Raw genomic sequence first — 27236 nt, 5'->3', positions numbered from 1 at the left:
TCATGACATCAAGCCTGGCCTCAAGCTCTGTGCTGGGTGTGGAGACTGTTTGAGATGTTCTCTCCCTCTCCCTTTGTCCCTCCCCCTCCCCCATTCACGCATGCTCTCACGCAAGTGCATGCAAGCTCTCTCTCAAAAAAAAAAAAAAAATTGGTGCCAGCATTAATTAAAAACAATTTTAATATTTCCTGGAACTTCTCAATCTTTTACAATCTCAAACAAGCATATTCATAACCAAAGCATCTTACTTGTCTTTTCCCATGTCTCACTTTCAATGACCTCCATTTTTTTATCTCTCTCTTTTTTCCAAGGAGTCAATCTCGACCCTTTCTTATTAATACGATGTATTAATACTAATACAGCGAGTTAGTCGGATCCTCTTCATAAACACCCATGATGGGAGTTGCCACAAAAATATCTTTGAGACAGGGAGTGGTATGGGAAAAAAGAAAAAGGGCTTGGAGTTTTCACACACATTATTAATTTTTATAAATTTTATAAAAATGGTATTTATCATAGGAGAACCCATAAATAAATGGAAAACAGTGAAAGGGGAAGATGAGTGGTGAAAAGAGGCAGTTTCCAACAGAAAGTGTTAGCCTTGCAAAAGGCAAGATGATAAGGAAACATGCTTAGAAGTTTAGGAAAGGGGCACCTGGGTGGCTCCGTCATTTAAGCGTCTGCCTTCATCTCAGGTCATGATCCCCATGTCATCTGACTTCCTGCTCAGCAGGGAGTCTGCTTCTCCCTCTGCCTCTGCCTGCCACTCCCCTACCCTGCTCCTGCTGTCTCTGTCTCTCTCTATATATATCTCAAATAAATAAAGAAAATATTTTTAAATAAACAAATAAAACTTTAGGAAAGGCAGTGGAAGCAGTGATAAAAACAACTTGTGAAAAAAGGTGGAGCTTACGTTGGAGTTGGAAAGAGAAGTGTAAGATTTTCATGCTTGGATTCAGAGAGTGTAAGAATAAACAACAATAATGTCAGAAGGCAGACACAGCATAGCTGCCATTTGAACTTGGGAGTGGAGGAGGCAGGCAGAATCTGGCCAGAAAAGACCAAGCTAAGGTACCTCTCAAAGCGCATATTTGTAGCTGGAAAAGAGAGACTTCTCTAATTCCGGAGATGGGCGGGGCGGGGTGGGGGTGGGTGGAGTATCCTACTCATTTTAGGGATGAGACACTGAAACCAAACTTGCTTCATCTCATATAAATTGGGGGTTAGTAACTGAGTTGAGTGCATACAAAATGCTACATGAATAAGCCACAGCTAGCCTTTTTTTCCCAAAACAAGCGATGTAGTAAATGTTGTAAAAGCAGTGGAGTAAACTGTCTTTTGCAAATATAATGATTTGGATGATTTATTTTGGAGAAAGGGTACTGAAGCCAAGCCCGAGACCAAGTTTGTGATTTAAAGAGGGAGACAACCACCAATCTTGTGACTAGAAATCACAATGGATGAATTTATCAGGGAAGAACATATGTTGTCTTCTCTTTGAGGTCCTCTTTAAGGTTTTATCACAAAGAATCTACCTCTTAATATGAAAAAATCAGGGGGGAAACCCTGAATTTTATTGGTCCTTCACAACTCATGATTCCTTCAGAATACAAGGATTCCAACCTATTTCCTTTAACAGGGAATCCTTTAGTATTTATAAAAGCTCTTTAGAAGGTGGAGGCTGGGAGGGAAAGTACATCCCCAAAAAACTAAAAGAATGAGGCATGTAGCTTCACCTGGTTGTCCAGTACTGCTCTTTGAAATAAATTATTGAAAACTATACCGACCACTCCCATGCCAACCCTTTTGCTGTTCCAGCCAAGTGACAGGTCCTGTAGCTCAGCTCACCTACAATCTGCTTCTCTGTGACTCAAATCTATCTGTCTTCCAACAGGACTCTTGGGTATCAGATAGCTGAGACACATCTTAATAGAAAAGGTTTTCTGATTGTCCAAGAAGAAAAAAAAAAAAAAAAAAAACAGAACTCTGTCTACAGCATAACCAGAGGCACCAAATTACAATCCTCCTCCTGCAAGAAAAGACATAGCACTTCTGCCACTGAAGGTATAATGGCATAATGGAAGCATATGTTTGTGAGAATCTATGTTGGAGGACACATGACAGCTAAAGCACAAAATGAATATAGTAAGTAGCTATTACTTACCTCCTTAGGGACGTGTCTTGTTTGTCTCTAGATCTGCCACAGCATCTAGCACAGTTCTTTGTCTCTCATGTGTCACTTGCTAAGAGCATATTGGATTAAATAATTATCAGGACAATGTCTTCAGAAAATGAGAGGTGGGCACCCTCTTGTCTTTGCTGCCCTTTAGATGAGTGGTATCCAACCTAAGAGGGCCATGAGGCACAGAATTGGACTCAAGACACAAAACTGGATGGTTTGAAGTGGCGGGGGGGTGGGAGGTTGGGGTACCAGGTGGTGGGTATTATAGAGGGCACGGCTTGCATGGAGCACTGGGTGTGGTGAAAAAATAATGAATACTGTTTTTCTGAAAATAAATAAATTGGAAAAAAAATAATAATAGCAATAAAAAAAAAAACTGGATGGACAAGTTATGATGGAGCCAGTTGAGGAAACACAACTCATGGCATCACTGGGCATCTCTGCCGTGCTGAGCACCAGCAAAAATGCAAAAGTTGTCTATCACCAGGCACATGTGCAATTGGTCTAGGATTGATAGTTCAACCCTACTGGGAAAATAAGTTTACATCAGAACCAGTTTATGAAGGGAAGTCCTTTGCCCTCAGAAACTTTCATCCATCCATTAGGGGAGCCAGCAGAACACTACAGCTCTGTCTGCACCCCAGACCTGCAGTCAGGGCCAGGAGAGTGGATCGGAGAAGGAATTAGAAAGGCAAACATGTGTTTGTGGCAACTCCCTTGTCCGTGGACTTTTGCCCAGGTCTGGCCCCAAAGTCAGGGTGGCCACAACGTCCAAAGCAGGGCAGCGTCCTGCTGTAGCACAGTCTGGCCAAGGACTGAGGGAAACTGCCCACCCAGAGCAGATACTATCTGGAAGGAATGAGGATTTGGGAAAAGTCCCAGTGCTAGTTTAGGGCCAACCAGTCTCCACCTTCTCTGGCCCCCTCCCACTGGTTCCTCCCCTTTCAGCTGCTCTAGTTCTTATAAAAACTTCACAGCCTTTCACGAACAGCCCACAGAAGCTCTCTTCTGTCTACTGCTGCACAAGCCAGTGAGACCAACCCACAGGACACAGAGAGACCATGAAGAGCCTGCTCCTTCTCTCCATCCTGGCTGCCTTGGCCGTGGCAGCTCTGTGCTACGGTGAGAAAACTTTCTTCTGCCGCTTTTCTGGTTTTTCTTTTCTGCCTCTGATTTCAATTTATTTTTATTTTTCCCCTTCCCTGCTCCTCTTCTTCCCACTCTCTCTAATAGAATCTTAAAGTACCATCAATCTACCATTTCCTAAGCCCTATGGACACTGATTTGTCCCATCAAATCTTCTTTACATCTGAAATATCCAGACTTAACAAGCATGTCCTGTCTATGGTAAGTCACTATACACCTAGAAATTTTGCTGTTTCAGAAAGATATCAAATTCCCAGCCCCCAAGCTCTCATTTTTAGGGATGTTTATTTATATTTTGATAACAGTTGGTTAAAGATATTAGTTAAATCACTCATTTTTAAGAAAAGCAGTTATCACATGAAATGTTAAGTTTAACCTTATGCAGGGACAGAACAATCTCATGAACTTCCTACATTTGTTCAGTGAATTAATTTAAAAACAGAGTTCCACATTTAAAGAATTTCAGAGAAAAATGGGTGTATAATTCCAATTGTGAAAAGATAAATTCTACCTGGTTTCTCTATGCCGTTAACTATACCTGTGTCTGTTCAAAACTTATGAAAAAGAATCTGAAGTAAGATTATTTTCAATCCATCTTATGCTTCAATTATCTGGATATTTAGATGTCCTTGAATCTCAATTATATTAACAACCACTTGTACTTTTCTTCTGACTCTTGAAATTATTCACATGGTTTCTGTATCAGAGGATTTGATCTCTTCATCTCCTCTTTGGTTTTTCAAATAAAATCACTTGCTTACAAATATAAACCCCTTATTGCCAAATTTACCTACTGTGCACAGAGAAGTGGTAGAAAGAAGAAAACTTTTGCTTTGGCATCAGCTCAGCTTTTCCTCTGAACTGGCTTCAGCCCAGTGGGAGATGTCACCTGGAACCAGTGGTTTCTGTGACTGCCAAGTTCACACAGGTTCTTAAGAGGCTTTCAGAACCTCTTAGAAACCTATCTTGGTAGATCCTGGTTGACCATATCCCCACACTGCCTGGAGGACCTGGGCTATTTTCTGGACCCCTTTGTCCTTCTCAACCCTGCTCTTGGACAGGTCCCAAATGAATTAGAGAAGAAGCCTCTCTGGAAATCTGTGCATAGCACTTAAATCAGCTTATTTCACTAGCCTGAAGACGTCAAAGCCCTTGGGAACTTATAGCCAAGACTGTAACCGCTGGCTCCTTCCTCATCAGAAAAAACTGAAGTGTAGAGATCTCTACACCAAGGACAGAGCTAGAGAAACAACTCCTCAATCCTAAATGCCTGAAATTTGTAATAATCACACTGCTCACTATATTCTTCACATCGTTTTGACTCTTTTCTCTCCTTCCGTCCTTCAATTTAGACCATTGTCATGTGTGATAAATAATAATCAACGGAAACTTTTTTTTTAATTCCAGAATCTCATGAAAGCATGGAATCCTATGAAATTAGTAAGTGAACATTTGACTTCCTTATTTAAATCTCATGTTTTAAAGAATCTCTCTTCCTATTCTTAAGCAAGACGAAATGCTAGTATGTGGAGATCATATAGGGAAGGGAAAGAGGGCCTCTTTTGGAAAACTAAATTTAAGAATCTAACAACTATAAAAAACACCAGATGCACAATGGTTTAGGCTTGAAATAGTGTGATATGGTCTTGAAACTGCATTCAGCAGAGTTGGAGGCATTTGGAAATTTTAAGCTGGCACCACATCAGCCACACAGATGGAAAAGAAGAAGTAATGACAAATGGTGAAGTATGGCGAAGTGTATGGAATTAGAGGCCCAGTCAGCTGGGAAACCACAGTCGTCAGCATTATGCTGAATGCCATTGAGTATCTAGTTAACAAAGACTCAGTACAGGAAGAAGGAATATATCACCCTCATTTCCAGTTTGTTCATTATTTTCATGATATTTACACTGCCCATTTCTGGTGATCTAAAATTATGCTTCACAAGTCCTCAGGACAGAGTTTCTCCTCACAGGAATTAAAAACACACTGACTAGGAATACCAAATTGAGAAAGGCAAAGCAATTACCCAAAGGTGAAATAAACAAATAAAAATAACTGTGGCCTATGTAACAAACCTCTAAAAAGCATATACTGATTTCTTTTGATTAGGCAGTTTATAAAATCTGCTTTACCTTTCCCTCTGAGTTTCATAAGCTAGCTAGTTACCTGAAATGTATGAGTTAATGAGTTTTCAAATGTATTTATGTCAGGGAATATTCATGGAAATATCTCCAACTATTGCTTCTCTGAAACTGCAATTATTTCTTTTTTCTTTGAAGATCCCTTCATTAACAGGAGAAATGCTAATACTTTTATGTCCCAGCAACAGAGATGGAGAGCTAAAGCCCAAGAGAGGTGAGCAACAAAACTTGATGAGGGAAGGTAATTTTACCCATTGTAGCATCCCTGATCTGAATAGAATGAGAAACATTCCATTTTTTTAATCATTTCTAATCGTAACCCCAAATCAAAGAATTAAAAACAGTGTATTAAAAATAACTGAATTTCAAGAAGACTAGTTTGTGAAAGACCCAGAAAGCTGAGAGAAGGAGAAGGGAAAAGGAGGACAGAAAGAAAATTTCTGTTTTCACATAAAAAAAAAAAAAAAGAAAAGGAAAGGAAAAAAAATTCCTCTGTTCCACCTTTCCCCCTATTAAGTGTCTTTAATATTGGGGGATGAATGGGATCTCTCTCCTATATTTTCTTATTCTTTCTTTCCCCTCTTTTCCCTTTCTCCCCCCCCCAACTCTATGCTTCTAATCTGGGGCCTCTTTCCCCCCAACCACCAACATTCTAGGATCAGAGAACGCACCAAGCCTGCCTATGAGATCAATCGGGAAGCCTGTGATGACTTCAAGCTTTGCGAACGCTTTGCCCTGGTTTATGGATACGACGCTGCCTACAATCACTATTTCCGGCGGCGCCGAGGAAGCAAATGAGATTAGAAAAAGTCTCTTCCTTTCCAGAGCCTGGTGTCTGGTTTTGTATTCCTTTGCAGTAGCATCACCGAACTACATAAACACATAAGAATTGCTTACTTCTTAAATGTTCTTGTCTGGCTGCTGCTCTCCTTCCTGATCCCAGGCTGATACACAGTGTTAAGTGCAATGTTGTGAAAGGTCAAGAGGGAGTTAAGATGTGTGATTATTATGTAATAAACTGTTGGTTGGATACTTTCATTTTGTGAGTCTGATTTCTTCTGGAAAAAAAGTACTAAGATATTTAAACCATGATCCATCTAACCCAGAACAGGAAATTCTGTTAATCATATTCTAGTGCTCATTAGAAACAGATCTAGGGCTCAGTGGGTTAAGTCTCTGCCTTCGGCTCAGGTCATGATCTCAGGGTTCTGGGATCGAGCCCCGCATCGGGCTCTCTGCTCAGTGGGGAGCCTGCTTCCTCCTCTCTCTCTGTCTGCCTCTCTGCCTACTTGTGATCTCTATCTGTCAAATAAATAAATAAAATCTTTAAAAATAAAAAAAAGAAACATATCTACATAGCAAGAATGAAACTTAGAAGACATTCAGCCATAATTTGTCTAGACTCTACGTTGGGATGGGTGAATGACTCCTGTTATATGTTTTCTAGGGTTTTCAAACCTCATAGGTGATTAATCCTATGATTTTCCCGCTCCCAAACTTTAAATGACCCTAATTCCCTTGTGTGGATTCTGAGTTTTATCCTGACTCATCACTCTCATCATATGTCTTGAGAGTTATCATTTCCTAAGCTGTCACAGTTTTAACTCACCTGGGCCAAGAAAATGTCACTTTCACAATCACCAGAGATTTTTTTAAACAATTCAATCCTGGAATTTGGGAACCAGACAAAATGTTATCATTCCCTCAAGCTTGGTTTGCCGATGAAGAAATGAGGCTCCAAAGTCTCCTGCTTGGTAGTTCAAGACAGAGCCCAGGACTTCTCAATCCCACTTTAGATTTTGCTCTTCCTGCCATGAGAACCCATCCATGTCCAACTTTTACATCCATTCCTTTTGGTAGGCCCACTGCCTCCATCTCCTTAGTGGATAATCTTTCTAATCCTTCAAAATTCAGCTCAAAACTGAGGTACTTTATGAAATCAGTAATGATTAAATCCACCCATCTCCTATCACACTACTCAAACCAGTGTCTAACCCTTCAACAATATATGTAGAGTCAAGTACAATAGTATTATTCAATTCATATTTTGATTAAAGTTTCTTTTTATGCATATTTCCTTGGCTAACATTAAGGGAAGAAACAGCAATTTCTTTTCTTCTCCACAGGCTTAGTACTATGTTCTGTTCACAAAGGGTTTTCAATGAAAGATGAATAAAAATAGATTGACTAGTCATGCAAGGGAGTGATCACCCAATTTTGAAACTGTTACATTCATACAATAGTGTGTGTTATATAATTTAACCATCATCATAGTAATATGATGATGAGCGTTTTATCATTTTCTAAGCTATTTTGCATGTGATAATTCATTGGGTCTTACAACAACCTAGAAGATGGGTAATATTTATTAGATGGTAAATTGCGATTCCGAGAAGCGACTCCCTAAAGACATTGTAATAAATGCAATGGTGTGTTACTCAGTCTGAGATATTATTCCCCTGACCGCCAGATACATTGGCAGCTGATGGTTCCCAGCTAAGGACTTGAGCGCAATTCTCTACAGCTCTCTAGAGTTCTCCCTTGTGTGCATCTCTCTCCTCTCTGGTACTCTTCTTTGTGATCACCAGCCACCTCTCTGGACTCCCAGCTCTGTCTCCTCAGTTAAGGAAAGCCAAGAGGCTCTGCTGAGTTCTACTGTCTGTCCTATGGCTGAAAACTTTCCAAGAAGTTGGGGCAATTATCAAACTCATCCTCATTTACATCAGTGTTGAGAATTAAAGAAGAAGGCAAAAATAGAGGGTAAGGGAAACAAAAATTGAAAATAAATGGCAAGATAGATTTAAACCTATCACAGAAATCTCATTATATGTAAATGGCTTAAATAGCCCAGTTATTTTCTTGCTTTTACATACATTAAGATCTTATAGGATGTTTTTTCTTTTGCTTTAAACAGTCAATTATTTTTTTAAATGTTTAGATAATACAAAAAGAGAAATCTCATGTATTTACTCATGTAGTTTCCATTTTCACAGCTCCTCCTTCTTCTGTATGCATCCAGATTTCCATCTGGTCTCATTTTTCTTCTGCCCAAAGGACTTCCTTTAACATTACTTGCAATTCTGGTCTGCTGGATTCTTTCAATTTTGAAATTTTGCCTTCATATTTGAAATATGTCTTCACTCCATAGCAAATCCTATGTTGCCAGGTTTTTAAAATTCTTTTAAGATGTTCCACTGTCTTATGGTTCTCATTGTTCCTGCTATAAATCCATTGTCATTCTTACCTTTATTCTTTTGTATCTTCTACTGTGTCTTGCAGCTTCTGAGGTTTTTCTCTTTACCATTGGTTTTAGCCAAAGTGATTATTATGTACCTTTGTGTGGTTTTCCTCATTTTTCTTGTCAATGAGGTTTATTGAGCTTCTTGGATTGCATTAAATTTAGAAATTATCATTATTTCTTATCATTATTCATTATATCTTATTCATTATCATTATTTCTTCAAATATTTTCCATCCTTCACTCCTCTCCTCCTTTGGAGACTGAACCTACCTGCACTTGAAGTTGTTCCACAAAAGAAAACAGTTTATTTTAATGTGTCTACAAGTTTGTTAACTGATCTTCAATAACATCTAATTTACTGTTAATCCTATCCAGTCCATTTTTCATTTCAGACATTACAGTTTTCACCTAAAGAAGTTTTATTTGGGTGTTTTTATATTTTCTATGTCTCAACTTTTTTAACATCTTTGATACAGTCAAGATAACTTTTTTTAATGTCATTGTTTGCTAATTCCAATATCTGTCTCACTTTCACTTTTGTTTTGATTGGTTGATTATTCTACTTGTTATGGATCTTAATTTCCTAGTTCTTTGAATTCCTGCTAATTTTTTATTTGTCACCAGATACTGTGAATTTTACTGTTTTTGTATTCTTGAGCTTTGTTCTGGGACAGTTAAATCACCTGGGGATAGTTTCATTGTTTTACATCTTGCTTTTAAAATGAGACCGACTCAGTAGTTAGTCTAGGACAAGTTGCTTCCCCTACACTGAAGAAAGACCCTCTGAGTACTGCACCCAATGACCCATGAATAGGTGGTAGGAAGAGACAATAATCCCAGCCCTGAGTTAGTGCCAGCCACTGTTCCCTTTATTCCTCTTGGATGATTATTTTTTTATATTTATGTGCCAATCAGTCCTCTGTTACATAGCCAGATATCCAGAGATCCCTCTCTCCTCTCTCTCTCTCCTCTCCAATATTTTGCCATGTGAATTATAACCGCCATAATCTCCTAGGACTTTCAACTCATCTCAACACAAAATGTCCACCATATTTCACTTTGATTCCCTCCTCCCTGAGCCATGGCCTGGAAACTCTCTTAAGGCAATAAACTGAGACTCACAAGACTCACTTTGTTTGTTTCTGATCTCTTAGGGATCACCATCATCTTTCATTGGTTGATGTCCAGTGTCTTGAAAATCATTGTTTCATATGTATTGTCATCTGTTTTCTTTAGTTATTTCTAAAGAAAGGGTAAATCCCATTTGAGACTCCATATCAGACAGGACTATTCTGAATGGCCATCTAAGCCTCAGGGTTTCCTCCTAGAATTGGCTAAGGCATTTATTGGAATTGTATGACAGCTCAAATGTTCACTCTGCCTAGGCCTATATTCCTCACCCCGTCCCATGTTATACTCAAGAGTACTTCCCTATAAACCATCTGCACACAAATATCCAGCTCTTAGAGTCTGTTTCCCAGGAGCCAGATCTGTGACCATCATTGAGTTGGTAAATAGGGGGACAGGGGTCTTCTTGCTTCAAACCTCTTGTTTTATCAATTGCACAGCACTGGAGTTATAGCTTTTGACCTGAGTCAAAAGGAGTTCAGCAAAAACCTCATTCAATCCCCTCATTTCATGTTGAATAGCTTAGACTAAATATTCCAAGGACAGGTGATTTTATTCTCCTGAGAAATTCACTTGTACTGACCTCATAAAATCTAATTCCTTAAGCCAGTTTTTAGAAATATTATGTACAAATGGTCCATATATTGGTACCAACCTTTACTGTATGCAGTCACACTTTCCAATCTGATGAGGCTAGTTTTCATGTAGTTTCAGGTCAGTCAAAATTTTATCTATCCACCTTCTCTGTTCTTCTTCTTTCTTTGATATACTTTGGTGTTTCAGAGCTAAGGCACATGAAGTGATGGGTTACAGGCCTTATTTTCTTCCCTTTTCATGATCTCGGTAAGGCCTTTCATGAAATAGTACATCCTGGGAACCAAAGAGTGCTTAAACACAGTCAGAATGCTCTTCTCCCACCCCATAAAATCCATCTTCTGTTTTAGCAAATGTTTGAGAATAAGGACTTTGGAACTCCTAGCTTCACCACTTAGAACTGTGAAATTCTTGGGCAAGTTAATCTCAGTTTCCCTATTTGTAAAATAAGATTATTCTAGTACTCACTTTAACCTTGCTGTAAATGTTAAATAAATGAAATATAGGTGATGTACACAAAACACTGGCATAGCATAAGTGCTTAATAAATGTTAGCTATTTCTACTGTTGCTTTCTATTGTACTATTACTATTACTGTAATGTACTCATTCTGGATATTAAGAAATGGCAGGATGATTTTTCTTTGGGGGTACTTTGAAAGTAGCCAGCAGAACTTACAGCAGAACAACAGCAGAACTGTTGATAGCACAGGTCAGTTTGTACCTATTCATTCTTTGTCAGTTCTCCCCTATGCCATATCTACCTGTGCTGATGAAACATGTAGTTTCAGAATCCTTGGCCAGGGAAGTTCATTTTCATTTAAGGAAAATTCATTATCTTAGCTTTGGTGTCCACCGGGGTTTAGAATTCATGCAACTGTATTTTTATGCGGTCATAAAAGTATCCATATTAGAATGGAGTTAAAGTTATATACTTAAATACTAGTACTAGTAGTATATTTGAGCACTATTTAAATTCCTACGCTTACCTTTTCAATAAAGATAATCTGCAAGTAATCTGTTGTTCTATCTCTGAGTTCTTGAGTACCTTGATTAACCATCATTTGTAGCCTTTCCTTCACTTCCTCAATTCTAACACTCTAGCCCAGTTCCTTGCCATAATACAAAATTCTAATGAGAGAAATTTCTATACTGAACTTATTTAGATTTGGAACCCTGAAACTGTGCATAGATTGCCTCTGTTTTTTTTTATTCATTTCTATTTCATCCTAGATGGCCCTTCTCTGGAGCCCAGACCTTACTACCTCTCTGACTATTGCTAGGCATATCTTCTGCCATGCCTCCTCCTTCAGTAAGAATCCCTAGCAACTGATGTTAATTCAGAACAGAATATATTAATCCACTTGATTTTCTTTGCAACAATGGGGCATCTTTATCTATGAGGTGTTATCTACCCTAAACTACCAAGCATCATACAGTGGCATGTCCCCAGTAGGAAGACTATATGGGTCTGAGAACCAAGATAAAGAAGCAGTAGTGTCTCTATTTATCATATTGTGTAACCCACAAGAAGGGTTTATACTTTCCCTCCTTACAATTCTAGTGTCTGTGGGTTGGAAATTCAGATTCATATAGAGAGAGCAATTTTACCACAGTACATTTTAAAAGTCCCATTTAAGCTCTAGATGCTATCACATCAGTCTCTTCATGCTAAGAGAACAATTAGCAAGTAACAGAGTCATCTTTTCTAAAGGGGATAATTGAACATGTTTATCTGGAGAAGGTAGGCTTTCTGAATCTAAGAAGAAAAATATATGAGATATCTAGGTAATCCATTGGAATAACTCCTGGCATTTCTCTGCCCAATTGTGAGAGTAAGTGGGCAAATAATACGTCCGCCATGGTCTGGGAAGGGCATGGTGACCACCTCACAACTCTCAGGAATGGGAATCTATTTCACTTAGTAAATGACACACCTAGACCACCTGATGTGTTAACTAAGAGTAAGGTAATCAGCAATGGGTAGTTGAAGAGGGAAACAGTGTTAGTAGTGACTTTATTACCAGCTGCAGCATCTCAGGCTACAGTTTGTCTAGCTAACCTTTGTAAGATTCTAACTTGCTCCAGGGCTGAATTAGATTTCAAACACGAGACTATACCAAAGGAGAAACGATAGAACTGAGAAAGAGGAGATCACTGTCACACTAAAACTGGGAAACACAGTTCTATTAAACAGCCACAGCATCTGGGAAAAGGTAACTAGATTGTAATTTTTTTTTCCTGGAAAAGAGTCCGACCAGAATCCTGGAGAAGCTATTTCTGGACCATATTGTATGAAACAAGTAGAAGGAACAGTGCAAGTGGGAATTGTAATTGATTTTATGGTGTTTTGCTCAGTTCCCTTCAGGACTGAGGCACTCATTCCCTCACATGCCAGCAATTGATGGCTTTGAGTGAGCTGAGTCCATCTCCCAAAACTGCCCTTAGATGAAGAGAGCAGCTTGCTCCAATTCATAAAACAGCCCCCATCTCAAAACATGTCAGTGCTAGGCCCTTTTCCCTGACACTGGCATCTTTCAACCTTGTGATTCCTTTCTTATCTTTCCTTCCCCTTACAAGCTCAAACCCAGAATGTATTTGGCTTAATTGCTCAGTTTATGACATATGTATACACACACAAATACAGCAGAGGTAGGATATGGAAATCTCTTGGTGAACTCTAAATTCATCCTGAAATGGAAACTGGCCCCGGGTTTTTTTGGATTTAAAAATGTAAACCCCTCCTTCAAGTTATTCTTAAGTAAGTTGATGCCAGGGACTACATTATGAGACTCATCTCTTAATTTCTTTACAGAAATGAACTGGGTGACCCGTTGGGGGTTTTTTCCATCTCTCATTTCTCTGAACTCAGACATTGAAGACTAACCCACAAACAAGAAACCCAGAAACATAAGTCATCTGGGGTTGTTAAAACATGAGGTTAAGCTCTGAAAAATACTGTTCAAGAAATGTACTCTTTTCTCAGTTAATACAGGACACTTTTATGGTGCTTGCCTAGAAACACTCCGACTCCTTTACTTTGGAGAAAACAATACACAAAATGTGTCTCTACCCATTTCATCTAAGGATAATGACCACTCCTTTTGACCACAAACATAATAAAATAGGAAAATAATCTGCATACATTTAGATACAGTTTTTAAACATTCTGAGAGAGAATTTTCCTCTTTACAAGTAGTTTTGGAAAGGTTCCTAAAGATCATGATTTTTTATTATAAAAATTTTTCAAAGAAAATCATAAATGCTCTGACTTACCCCTAGGAGTAAATTAGACCTCAAACATTAGAGTATACCAAGGAAGATGTCATAGAGCTGAAAAAGAGGAGATAAATTTTTCACTAAGCTGGTAAATACATTTCTATATACACCCATGCTATCTAGAAAAAGGTGGCTAGAACTACAAAGTTTAGTAGAAGTTTAAGGACAAATAACACCCATCTCTTTGAAAACATAAAAGGAATTAAGAATTAGAAGAGAAAGTGGATCAAATTAGATCAGCATTTCCAAAATAAGTATTCTAAAGAATGATGTTCCAGTCAGTGTCTCAGCAAATGTTGTTTTATGCCCAAATAAGTTCTATTGTTTTTGCATAATCTCCTCTTGGAGATAAGTATTTATGTGAAATTTGCTATATTAAATCCTCTCTGTGGTCCATCAATAAAGGAATCTGTTTGAATCTATTTAACTCAGGGGTACATGGGATAATTTGACAATAGAACAGTCTCTTTAAATGGTATTGGTTACCATCTTGCACAACTTACTTCAGAATTATTGGTCAAGCCCAACCTCCCTCTCCTTTTATAGCATGCCTACCATGTATTTAACATTTAACAAATATTTATCATATACCTGCTCTATACCACACAGTATGACCACACAGTAGAAAATGATCAATTTGGGGGCGCCTGGGTGGCTCAGTGGGTTAAGCCTCTGCCTTCAGCTCAGGTCATGATCCCAGGATCCTGGGATCGAGCCCCATGGGGAGCCTGTTTCCTCCTGCTCTCTGCTCCGTGGGGAGCCTGTTTCCTCCTCTCTCTCTGCCTGCCTCTCTGCCTACTTGTGATCTCTGTCTGTCAAATAAATAAATAAAATCTTTAAAAAAAAAAAAAAAGAAAATGATCAATTTGCACTTACAGCATTGTTAGGAAATTTTCTAGGTCGCATGATTCATCAGCTCGTTTTTTGGATAACTGATTGCTAGGATAGAAAATTTTCTTATACCACAGCACCTGGGTGACTGAGTCGGTCAAGACTCGGACCCTAGATTCAGCTCAGGTCATTTTCTCAGGGTTGTGGGATCAGCCCTGTGCTGGCCTTCATGCTCAGCACAAAATCTGCTTGTCCCTCTCCCTCTGTTTCTCCCCATGCTGGCACCTCTCTCTTTTTCTCTCTCTCTCTCTTTCTCTAAAATAAATAAATTTTATAATTATTTCTTCTTATTATGTTCAGTTAGCCATTATATAGTACATAATTAATTTCTGATGTACTGTTCAATGATTCATTAGTTAAGTATAACATCACAGCACATGCCCTCCTTAATAACCATCACCCTGTTACCCCCCCATCCTCCTTCCTTATGAAACCCCCCGATTGTTTCTCGGGGTCCATAGCCTGTCATAGTTCATCTTCCTCTCTGATTTCTCCCCTTTTGCATTTCTCTCCCTTCATCTATGGTCCTCTGTGCTACTGTTTATGTTCCACATAAGAGTGAAACCATATGATAATTGTCTTTTTCTGCCTGTGACTTACTTCACTTAACATAATCCCCTCCAGTTCCATCTGATGTCCATGCAAATGGTGCGTATTCCATTGTATATATGAACCACATCTTCTTATCCATTTATCTGTTGAAGGGCATCCCGGCTCCTTCCACAGATTAGCTATTGTGGACATTGCTGCTCTGAAAATGGCGGAGGGGGGGCGCCTGGGTGGCTCAGTGGGTTAAGGCCTCTGCCTTCGGCTCAGGTCATGATCCCGGGGTCCTGGGATCGAGCCCCGCATTGGGCTCTCTGCTCAGCGGGGAGCCTGCTTCCTCCTGCCTCTCTGCCTACTTGTGATCTCTGTCTGTCAAATAAAAAAAAATAAAATCTTTGAAAATGGGGGAGGGGGTGGGCACATGCTCTTTCTTTTCACCACAGCTGTATTTTGGGAGTAAATACCTAGTAGTGCAATTGCTGGGTCATAGGGTAGCTCTATTCTTAATATCTTGGGGAACCTTTATACTCTTTTCCAGAGTGGCTGTATCAGCTTGCATTGCCCCCAAGAGTGTAAAAGGGTTTCCCTTTCTCCACATCTTCTTCAACATTTGTTGTTTCTTGTTTTGTTAATTTTTGCCATGCTAACTGGTGTAAGGTGGTATCTCATTGTGGTTTTGATTTGTATTTCCCTGATGGCTAGTGATGTTAAGCATTTTTTCATGTGTTTATTAGCCATTTCTATGTTTTTTTCACTTCTGTGAATTTTAAAAATCTTTAAAAAATAAATTTTTCTTATATTGGATCAATTTAAAATTTTTGGCATTAATTCTTCTTTCTAGAATAAAACAGAGTGCATATATTCAATGGTCTCACTTATCTTTCTCTTTTTAAACATCTACATTTGATTTGCTACTCAGACATATGCATGCTCTCATGTATCTTTTTTCTCTCTCTATTTTTTAGCAAACATAAACACAAACTCCATTCATTTGTAAAATAAATTTATTTTCTTATCATGAGCATAGTAAACAGATATATCAGTCATGGTCTGAGAAATACATGGTGACCAGGAGCTCACAACTCTCAGGAACGGGGGTCTATTTCACTCACCAACTGAAATATTCTTTCTATATTTTTTAAAGATTTTATTTATTTATTTAACAGAGAGATCACAAGTAGGCAGGGATAGGGGGAGCAGGTACCCCACAGAGCAGAGAGCCGGATATTGGGTTCGATTCCAGGACCTTGAGATCATGACCTGAGCCAAGGCAGAGTCTTAACCCACTGAGCCACCCAGGCTCCCCTATTCTTTCTATATTAATGCAAAAAACAACCCAATGCTATATGTTCCATTTACCATGATTCTAGGACAGAAAAGCTATACAATTATTTTTTTATTGTTTTATTTTACTATGGTAAACACACTTAACCTAAGATCTACCCTCTTAAGTTTTTCAAGTGTATTATTGTTGTCTATAGGTACAATGTTATACAGCAGATCTCTAGAACTTACTCATCTTGTTTAACTGAAACATTATACCCTGAATTTATAACTTCTCAAACCACCTTCCCAACCCCTGGCAATCACTATCGTTCTTCAATTATATGAATTTGACTATTTCCAGGTACCTTATGTAAGTGGAATAATGCAATATTTTCCTTTCTGTGACTGACTTATTTCACTTAGCATAATATCACAAGATTCATCCATGTTGTACATTGCAGAATTTCCTTCCTTTTTAAAGTTGAAAAGTGTTCTCTTGTATGTGTACACTACACTTTCTTCATCAATTCACCTGTCAATTCTTAAATTTGTTAGGACTTGTTTTATGACCTAATATGTTTTATGAACTAATACCTTGGTGAAAGATCCATAAACGCTTGAGAAGCATGTGTATTCTAGTGGCTGGAATGGTCTGTATACATGTATTAGGTCCAATTGCTCTATAGCATTATTCAAGTCCTTTGGGTTTTTTTTTTATTAATCTTTTGTCTAAATGCTTTATCCATTATTGAAGTGGAGTATTTAAGTCTCTTACTATTATTATATTGCTGTCTATTTCTTTTTTTTTTAAGATTTTATTTATTTATTTGACAGAGACAGAGATCCCAAGTAGACAGAGAGGCAGACAGAGAGAGAGAGGGGGAAGCAGGCTCCCCGCTGAGCAGAGAGCCCGATGCAGGCCTCGATCCCACGACCCTGAGATCATGACCTGAGCCGAAGGCTGGGGCTCAACCCACTGGGCCACCCAGGCACCCCATATATTGCTGTCTATTTCTTCTTTCAGTTCTGTCAATGTTTGCTTTATAAATTTAGGTGCTTTGATGTTAGGTTCATATATATTTATAATTGTTATATCTTCCTGTTGAACTGGCCCTTTTGTCATTATGTAATGACCTTCTTTACCTCTTTTGACCTAAAGTCTCTTTTATCTGGTATAAGTAGAGCCACTCCTGCTCTCTTTTGGTTACTATTTGCATGGATTATCATTTTCCAACCTTTCACTTGCAGCCTAAATATGTCTTTAAATCTAAAGTGAGTTTCTTACAAACAGAATATAGTTGGGATTTTTTAATCCATTCAGTCACTCCAAATCTTCTGATTTGGGAGTATTATCATCTGAATGTATTCTCTCCCCCAAATTCATATGACAAAATCCTAATTCCCAAATGTGATGGTATTAGCAGGTAGACCTTTGAGAAGTGCATAAATCCTAAGAATGAAGCCTTCAAGAGGCTCCCAAGAGGTTCCAAAGAGATAAGATAAGATAGATAAGATAAGAGGTCCCAAAGAGATCTTTAGCCCTTTGCTGTATGAAGACACAGCAAGAAAATGCTGGCGATGAGTCAGAAAGAAAACTTTGCAAGAATGTGTCCTGCTGGCATTTAGATCTCAGACTTCCCAGCCTCCAGAACTCTGAGAAATAAATTTCTGTTAAATTAAAATGGATATCCGTTCTGAGATATTTTGTTACAGCGGCCCAAGCAGACTAAGACCGGGTGTTTAATCTATTCACATTTAAAGTAATTATTGATAGGGAAGGATTTACTATTGTTTTTTAAGGTATTTTCTGTTGGTTTTATAGTTCTTTTGTCTGTCTTTTCCTCTCTTGCTGTCTTCTTTTGTGTTTGTTGATATATATATAGCATATATATGTGATAATATTTTATATGTATATGTTTATTTATGTATTTTTGTCTTGGTATGCTTTGATTTTTTTCTTCTTTTTTAAAGATTTTATTTATTTATTTGACACAGAGAGGGAGAGTTCACAAGTAGGCAGAAAGGCAGGCAGAGAATGGGAGGGAAGTAGGCTCCCCGCCAAGCAGAGAGCCCAATGCAGGGCTTGAGCCCAGGACCCTGAGATCATGACCTGAGCAGAAGGCAGAGGCTAAACCCACTGAGCCACCCATGTGCCCCGTTTCGATTTCTATTTTTCTTTTGTGTAACTTTTATATATATATTCATATGTATGTGTATATATACATATAAAGATATTATATATATATATATATATATATATATTTGGCTACCCTGGAGCTTACATAAAATATCTTCTCTTTATAATAGTCTATTTTAAGCTGGTAACAACTTAAATTCAATCACATATGAAAACCCTACACTATAATTTCTCCCCCTCCACACATTTTATGTTACTGTTATTACGATTTTCATCTGTTCATATGTTCATGATCTGTTCATCTGTTCATATGTTCATGTTCAACATGTTTTTATTTAGTTATTTTTAACACTTTTTCCTTTTAAACTTTTTTTTTAAAGATTTTATTTATTTATTTGACAGAGAGAAATCACAAGTAGGCAGAGAGGCAGGCAGAGAGAGAGAGGGGGAAGCAGGCTCCCTGCTGAGAAGAGAGCCCGATGCGGGACTCGATCCCAGGACTCTGAGATCATGACCTGAGCCGAAGGCAGCGGCTTAACCCACTGAGCCACCCAGGCGCCCCAAACTAGAATTAAAAGTGACATATCAACCAGAATACAGTAATACAGTATTCTGTATTTGTCTATATATTTACTTTTACCAATGAATTTCATACTTTCTTATACCAGCATGTTGCTATTAGCATCTTTTATTTCAACTTGAAAAATGCTCTAGTATTTCTTATGAGACAAATCTAGTGATGAACTCCCTTGTGTGTGTGTGTGTGTTTGTGTATGCATTAAGGGGGGTGTTGTATATGTTTTGGTCTGGGAAAATCTTTTTCTCTCCTTCATTTTCAGAGGATAATTTTGCCAGATATATTATTCTTAGCTGGCAGGTTTTTCCTTTTAGCATTTTGAATATATCCTCCCACTCCCTTCTGACTTGCAAGGTTTCTGCTGAAAAATCCTCTTATGGAAGTTCCCTTGTATGTGACAAGTTTCTTTTCTTTTGCTGATTTCAGATTCCTTTCTTGTCTTTGACTTTTGACAATTTGATTATAACGTGTCTCAGAATACAGGCAGTCCTCAACTTATGATGGTTCAACTTATAATTTTTTGACTTTACAATGGTGCAGAGACAATACATTCAGTAGAAACTACACTTTGAATTTTGAATTTTAATCTTTTCTCAGGCTAGCAATATGTAGTATGATACTCTGTCATGATGCAGGGCAGCAAAGGCAAATCACAGTTCCCAGTCAGCCACACAATCACAAGAGAATATTTACAACCATTGTGTACCTATACAACCATTCTCTTTTCATTTTTAGTATACATTCAACAAATTACATAAATTTCAATAAAGTGAGATATTCAATACTTGTTACTCTTTGTGTTAGATTATTTTGACCAACTGCAAGTCAAAGTAAGTATTCTGAACATTTTTAAGGTAGGCTATGCTAAACTATGATATTCAATAGGTTAAGTGTATTAAATATATGTTCAACTTATAATACTTTTATTAAAGCATAATGCCATCAAAAGTTGAGGAAGATCTATAGATTTTTTTGAGGTTCGTCTTACTTGGGTTTTTGTTGGGCTTCTTGAATCTAAATGTCCATGTCCTTTCCCAAATTTGGAAAGTTTTCAAACATTATTTCCTCAAATGAACTTTCAGGTCCTTTCTTTTCCTCTTCTTCTTTTAGGATTCCAATAATGTGTATATTGGTCCTTTTGATGTTCAATTATTTCCCTAAAGCTTTCTTTACTTTTTTCATTCTTTTTTCTTCTCTGGCTGATTTTTTTCCAATGGCCTGTCTTAAAGTTTGCTGATCTTTTCTTCTACTTGATCTAGTCTATTACTGAACCCCTCTAGTGACTTTTTCAATTCAATTGTGTTCTTCACCTTCATGATTTCTATTTTGGTACTTTTTAATACTTTCTATCACTTTGTTGCAATTCTTTTTGTTCATGCATTATTCTCTTGACCTCAGTGAGTATCTTTATGACAGTTATTCTGAACTTTCTCTCAGGTAAATCATATAATTCTATTTCATTAGGGTTGGTTTTTGAAGATTTATCTTGTTTCTTTGTTCAGAACAACTTTGCCTGATTCATTTCCCTTGATACTCTGTTGGTATCTGGACATCGGACAAAGCAAGCATCTGTCCCAGTCTTCATGGACAGGCCTCATACAGAAGAACATCTTCATCACTCAGCCCAGCTAGAGATTGTGGGGGCCTCTATTAACTCTTTCCCTACTCAGGAAGAAACAGGGAGCTGTGCTTTTTGTCCTCTTGTGCTGGGTTGGGGAAGTAGAAGGAGGTGTAACTATAGTGACTAACCATTCAAATCATTATTTCCATTCCTCCTCATTGGCTAGACTGTGTTGGACCCAGGAAAGCTCCAAGAGTGGCAAAATAGATGCCAGATCTTGGGGAAGCCCCAGAGAGGTTAGGATGCTAGATGCATTGATCAACTCTTTTCCTGTTCTGGAGGAAGCTGAGAGTTGGGATTTTTTTTTTTTATCTGCTTCTCCTGTGCTAAGCTGAGAGAGAATCTATGGCATGCATCTACACACACATAACCGCCCATCCCCAACCTCTCCCAGCAGCTAGACTTTTCCAGACACATTAGACCTCCAAGATTGGTAAGACTGACAGATGTTAATTCTTTGGTCAACCCTAGGAAATTTGGAGCACTGGACACATGAACTCCCCCCCACACCCCATAATGTATAGCTGAGAGCTGGCATTTTTCCACATCCTAATCACTTTGTGCTGAACAGGGAAGAATCTGTCACATCTACCAGACCAAGCTGCCATCTCCATTTTCCCCCAGGTGACTAGGCTGTGCCAAACCCATCAGATTACATAACCGGTAACACAGAAGCTAGTCTTCTGGGTAGCCGCCTCAGAAAAGTTGGGATGCTGTATGTACAAAACAAGACCTTCCTTCCCCTGGGAGAAAGTGGGAGCCAAAGACTTTCTTCCCAATCATACGGCTATGCTAGGGACAGGGACTCCAATGAGAGGGGAATCCCAAGTTTTTCTACCAGTTTCGGTGAGTGTTTTATGTTTGTTCTGGAAACAGCCACCTTTCAATCAGTTTCTGGGTTACTCACAAAGGGAATTTGTAAATTATTGTTGAATTGGTGTTTATGGGGGGAAGGCATGTCCAAGGCTTCCCCCTTCACTATCTTCCTTATGTCACATACCCCCAAAGCAACTTTTTCTGAATACATTCTAGTTAGTCAGTATCTGTCCTATAGGACCTAATATGAAGCACAAAACATTATCTGATGGTTTCAGAGTACATCTAATTGTGACTGCTCATTACCCAACTCTTGTTGCCCTTATTGGGAGTCAGAGCCTGCATTTATTTCTCTCATGGTTACTTCTCGTGCCCTGTTAATGTCTTTAAGTATTTTTGACAGAAATTGCTATAAAATCATATCTTCCCCCATTTTGTCCTTCTGAGTAAATTTTATAATCTAAATGTAAAGTATATTTTATTGTTTTTTTAACTGTTCTCTCTTTAAATTCAGTAGTTGAGATAATTTCATTTATTTTATTAGTTCTTTTTGGAGATCTGACTCACCTGAAAATTTGATAAGGAAGTCATCTATGCCTTTGAATAAAATATCTTTACCAACAAAGATTAGCAACAGATTCCTCAGAGGGAAAGAGCCAAAAAGGGTGAGATAATACAGCCATAGGAAAGAAGGTTGGCATTAAAATTCACTTCAAAGCTAATCATATCACCTGCTGTAGCCCTGCATCTTTGTTAATATAGCCCGCTTTATTGGAGATCCCAATGCAGACTTAGGGAGCCAGTAAACTCATTGCATATGCTGAGATCATTCTCTTGACCCCATTTGCTTTATTCCCTTATAATTCAAAATGCCTAGGTGCTACATAATGATTAGCTAACACATAATCCAAATAAACCCACTGATTGGGCCAAAAGGACAGAAGACAAAGAAAGGTCATTAAAAGTTTAGAGTGAGTCAGATGAAGTCTCCAAATGAAGTGCTGTTTAGACAATTTCCCAGGCCAGGTCTTACTCACTCCTCCCCACCCCAGAGATTTGAGCACTTGTTGGGCAAGTACTAACATGTGCTTTGGTATAGGAAGACCTGAGCCCAGGTCAGTCCGAGCTAGAACTATGACAAAGAAAGAAAATATTGTCTTAAACATCCACACTTTTCCTTTCCAGTGTCTCTTTTTCTATCTACTCCCTTCCCACTACTGACCCAAACAAGGTTGCCTTTGTCTTTCCAAGGAGATGTCTGCGTTTTAAAAACAAAATTTGGAGAGGATTATGTTGACACACACACACAAAAAAGTGTTTCAAATAGTCACCTTAAAGGCAGGGAGACAAGGTCCTGTACACAGATGTTTTGCTGCATGGCTCCCAGAGTACATCTCGGGTTATATTACAAAGTAGCAACATAATCTACGGACAAGTAAAGAGGATTTTCTTTGTCAGCTGAACAGCTAGACAAGTTTCTCAAGCTGTCAATCAAGAGTAAGGTAAAGAGAGGCCCAGACTAATGTGGTTTCTGAGGAGTTCTTTAGGGGAGGGGGAACCTAAGTCTTATCTGGTCCCCTGGGAATTACTCGTTTCTGGAGCCCCTACATTTCTCCAGTATATACAAGAAGTCAGGACTGATTTGAAAGAGAACCATACTAAGCTTAATATCTAGAATGTCAGCTGTGGGTGTAGACTTAACTAGAAATGGTATTTGCATTTGTATTCCTGCCTGTATGCCCTGAGAAAAAGAGAAGCAATCTTAGGGTTGATAACCCTGCTCAGTGCAAACACAATTCAAGATCTTCTCTATATAAGCTGTGCCCTTCCTTCCCCCAAGGAGCTGTAGATATATGGCATTAATTTTCCATTTTTATAAACGAATTTATTTTAAACACTTTTGTACATATACATCAATCCCACAAATATTAACAGCATCTATAGTTCGTAGGCAAAAAGGTTATTATCCATAATCAAGAGATGTGAAAACTAAAACATTACTAGGTTAAAGTCATAAGTAAGTTAAAAACAAAACCAGCACTGAAACTCAATTTTTGCTATCTTCTACAGGTGAGAAGCTTAAGGAGTTTTTTTGCAAAAGCAAAACTAAAGATGGACAACATTTGCAAACTGACAAGACTTTCAACAGCATGAAAAGAGAAGATCCAACCCTAAAGCAGGAAGAAATGTTGAGACTGCAAAACCTCTTTGCAGTCATCTTTCAGTTTCTGATAAGATTCCCTTGGGAATTACAAAGTCACATGTTTGCAATCAGTCTAAACAGCACTTTTCAGTGATAAAGCACTTTTCAATCCCCTGCCTTGGAAAAAACTAGATCCCTTGGACAAAATCAAATAATTCAGTGTTAGTTTTGCAAGAGGGAAAAATAAACCTGTACTTCAAAAATATTTACAGCTTGGGTTTTTTTTTTTCCCTTTGCACTCAGTGACCTGAAAGATGAAAAGAGGGCTCTAAGCCAAACCAAAATATGTCCATGGTTTTCCACAAGCTGAACTAGGTTCTTAAATGTTGCAGTTAAAAAGCTTCAAAGTCATAATTCAGCTCTGTGACTGCCTTGTGTACACATACCTTACAATGTTAAACAATGACATGATTTATTACCTTCATATTAAAAACAAATAGATATGACTTCAGGGGCTAAATAAGATCTTGACAGGATCAGCTAAGTATTTAGATATTCAAGCTCTAGAGTTAGCCCTATGTATACTTCAAAGTTTTTTCAGTATTCATATTTTTAAGCCTCCAGTTTTCCAAGATCTTTCATGAGAGACTATCCTACAGTATAGTTTATCTAACAGATAACTATGCTAATCCTGGTACACATAAATATTGGCTTTCAAAGAGAATTAGTGAAATGCCTTCTTTCTGTCTTCAACTACAAAATGAAATGCAAAATAATTCAAAAGATGGGTAGATGCACCAAAATGGAACCTTGTGGATGTTCCCCATTTGATGGTGATGCTTCTTCCATGATTCATCATTGGCTGATGTTTTAATGATCATGTGACTTTGGGCAAAGTGTGGATTGGAAAGCTTACCCCTTCCTGAGAGGGCAAGAAATGTAGTCACCTTCACCCCAACCATACTTCCCTCTCTAAGCTTAACTGGAACTTAATTTCAGTATCCCTCTCTTCATCTTCTTGTGCCCTAGTCATTAGAGCCAAAGAGGATCAAAATTAGAAAGTCAGACCCCTCCCTTTGTTTGACCTCTCTTCATACCATAATTTCATGCAACCCACCTCTCCTCCTTAGAAAGCTCAGATGTACATGTCCCTTAAATCAGAATGGCTGTCTCTGTCCCAGCTCATTTTATGGCTCTATTTTATAGCCTAGAAACAGGCTCTGGATATCAAGGGCATTATGTCTAAAGGAGAATAAATATGAAAAGTAAAGCAGTTAAAACTAAGCTATATGGTCAGTGACTGACATAATGAGTGTTGTTTTGTTTGATGCAGAGAAGGTTTATATGACATCTAGGTAAAAATATGCAGAGGTACGGCATGTACCTAAGGGTAGGACAATGAACAGAGGGTAAAAAAGACAGGGAGAAAAATTTTGTTTTGAAAACCACAAAATCGAAGAGACAAGTTCACATTTGAAAAGGGCTGCTACAATGAGCTTCTCATCACAGATTGTGTTTAAACATGGGAATAACACCACTTGACCGGGACAACAAGAAAGGGATTCCTGGAGTAGATTGTTGGTTAGACCAAATGAAACTTCCCACCTTAGTATCCTGGTTTTTTTTTTTTTTTTAATTTACGTATTTATTTTAGAGAGAGCACTTGGGGTAGGGGAGAGAAGCAGAAGGAGAGGGAGAATCTCAAGCAATATCCCCACTGAGTGTGGAGCCTGACTTAGGGATTGATCTCATGACCCTGAGATCATGACCTGAGCAAAAATCAAGAGTTGGACACTTAAATGACTGAGCCACCCCAGGTGCCCCTTAATACTCTGATTTTTATTGTTGGGGTCGATTCCACGTTAAAACATGTTAACCCCCTAGGGCCTGCCTGGGCCTACTTAGCCATAGTAACTCCTTGGTAGGTAGACATTTTGTTGTTTAATAAATGCCTCAACAGTTATTGATATCAGTTCCAGGTAACTGTTACTAAAACACACACCTAAAACAAGGCCATTTTGTTTGTATCGGTTCCAGGTAACTATTACTAAAACACATACCTAAAACAAGGCCATTTTGTTGTTTAATAAATGCCTCAACAGTTACTAGTATCGGTTCCAGGTAACCGTTACTAAAACACACAGGTAAGAGACATCCAATCAGCCAAAGCCACATATGTAGATGTCTGTGATTGTGCCCTAGAAAAACTAACCTGTAAGACCAAGGGGCGTCGCTCTCTTCGGAGGCGGCCCTGGCCAGTCAGTCTGACTTCTAATGCTTGGCATAGAATAAAGCTTTACATAACTTTTACTTTGTCTCAGCCTCATTTCCCTGACTGGTCAGTCTAACTTCTAATGCTTGGCATAGAATAAGGCTTTGCATAACTTTGTCTCAGTCTTGTTCCTTTGATAACGGACCCAACATTATCATGTTCAAAGAGGAGAAATATATGAAGCCAATACTTATATCCATAAAATCAGCTGTTAGCACGCATTCTGTTCAGAATAGGGAGTGGATTATACAGTATAATATGCCAAAAAAAAAAAAAAAAAGTTGAAGAAAGTGAGGTACTCCAGGCCAGACAGAATGAATATACGAGAAAGGGTAAAAAAGGAGATGATTACAATTGAGCTATTGGGCTGGCAAATGGTCACATAATGAAATAAAGTAACTATTTGGAATTCAAGCCCACATCTTGACTTTTCATTCACATGCGCACATAACATATATTTAAAGTGAACATATTTGGAGCTTAAACTTTATTTTTTGGATGACTAATTTAATTCTTTAGGTCTCATTGTAACCACAGCTCTGTGTTGTGAAATAAATGTGGTCAAATGTGGGTAATATTCAAGAGTTTGACGAGGAAAGAAAATAAAAGTACTTCTATTACTCTCTAAACATCTCATGCCTCTTAATCTTTTTTTTAAGATTTTATTTATTTATTTGACAGACAGAGATCACAAGTAGGTGGAGAGGCAGGTAGAGAGAGGGGAGGAATCAGGCTCCCTGCCCAGCAGAGACCCCGATGTGGGGCTCTGATCCCAGGACTCTGAGACCATTACTTGAGCATGGCAGAGGCTTTAACCCACTGAGCCATCCAGGCGTCCCTGTGCCTCATAACCTTAAATGTAATTAAACTAATATAAACATATATTACACATTTTATTTTGCTATGGTCCATGTGATATAGTAGAAATGTATCTGGGTTTAATCTAATCTTAAGAAGTAGATGATTCAGAGAAAGACAAATACCATATAATTTCACTCATGTGGAATTTAGGAAACAAGAAGATGAACATATAAGGGAAGGAAAAATAAAATAAGATAAAAACAGAGAGGGAGGAAAACCATAAAAGACTCTTAAGTGTAAGGAATAAACTGAGGGTTGATGGAAGGGAGGTGGGTGGTAGGATGGGGAACCGGGTGACAGCCATTAACTGAGGGCACTTGGTATAATAAGTACTGAGTGTTATAAGCAACTGATGATAATAATCTAATATATATATTATGTATATAATATAAT

The 27236-nt window shown here is 38.3% G+C and overlaps 1 protein-coding gene across 1 annotated transcript; it reads left to right on the top strand.

Moving 5' to 3' along the window:
• The first annotated feature begins 3155 nt into the window (after positions 1 to 3155).
• LOC122891171 (matrix Gla protein) lies at positions 3156 to 6510 on the top strand. Its single transcript, XM_044226650.1, has 4 exons — positions 3156 to 3304; positions 4736 to 4768; positions 5611 to 5686; positions 6129 to 6510. Exons 1-4 carry the CDS (start codon positions 3244 to 3246, stop codon positions 6268 to 6270), a joined length of 312 nt encoding a protein of 103 aa, XP_044082585.1. The 5' UTR covers positions 3156 to 3243; the 3' UTR covers positions 6271 to 6510.
• Positions 6511 to 27236: the final 20726 nt, after the last annotated feature.

The sequence above is a fragment of the Neovison vison genome, chromosome 12 (genome assembly GCF_020171115.1).
Source record: "Neovison vison isolate M4711 chromosome 12, ASM_NN_V1, whole genome shotgun sequence".
Taxonomy (NCBI): Eukaryota; Metazoa; Chordata; class Mammalia; order Carnivora; family Mustelidae; genus Neogale; species Neogale vison.
The sequence above is the reverse complement of the archived record's forward strand: the minus strand, read 5'-3'. Positions and strand labels throughout refer to the sequence as shown.

Bases quoted from the DNA above. Each gene is read 5' to 3' on its own strand.
- LOC122891171 (XM_044226650.1), top strand. From the start codon at position 3,244: ATGAAGAGCCTGCTCCTTCTCTCCATCCTGGCTGCCTTGGCCGTGGCA. The intron at 3,305-4,735 runs GTGAGAAAACTT...TTTTAATTCCAG, and splicing joins CGTGGCAGCTCTGTGCTACG to AATCTCATGAAAGCATGGAA. The intron at 5,687-6,128 runs GTGAGCAACAAA...CCAACATTCTAG, and splicing joins AGAGCTAAAGCCCAAGAGAG to GATCAGAGAACGCACCAAGC.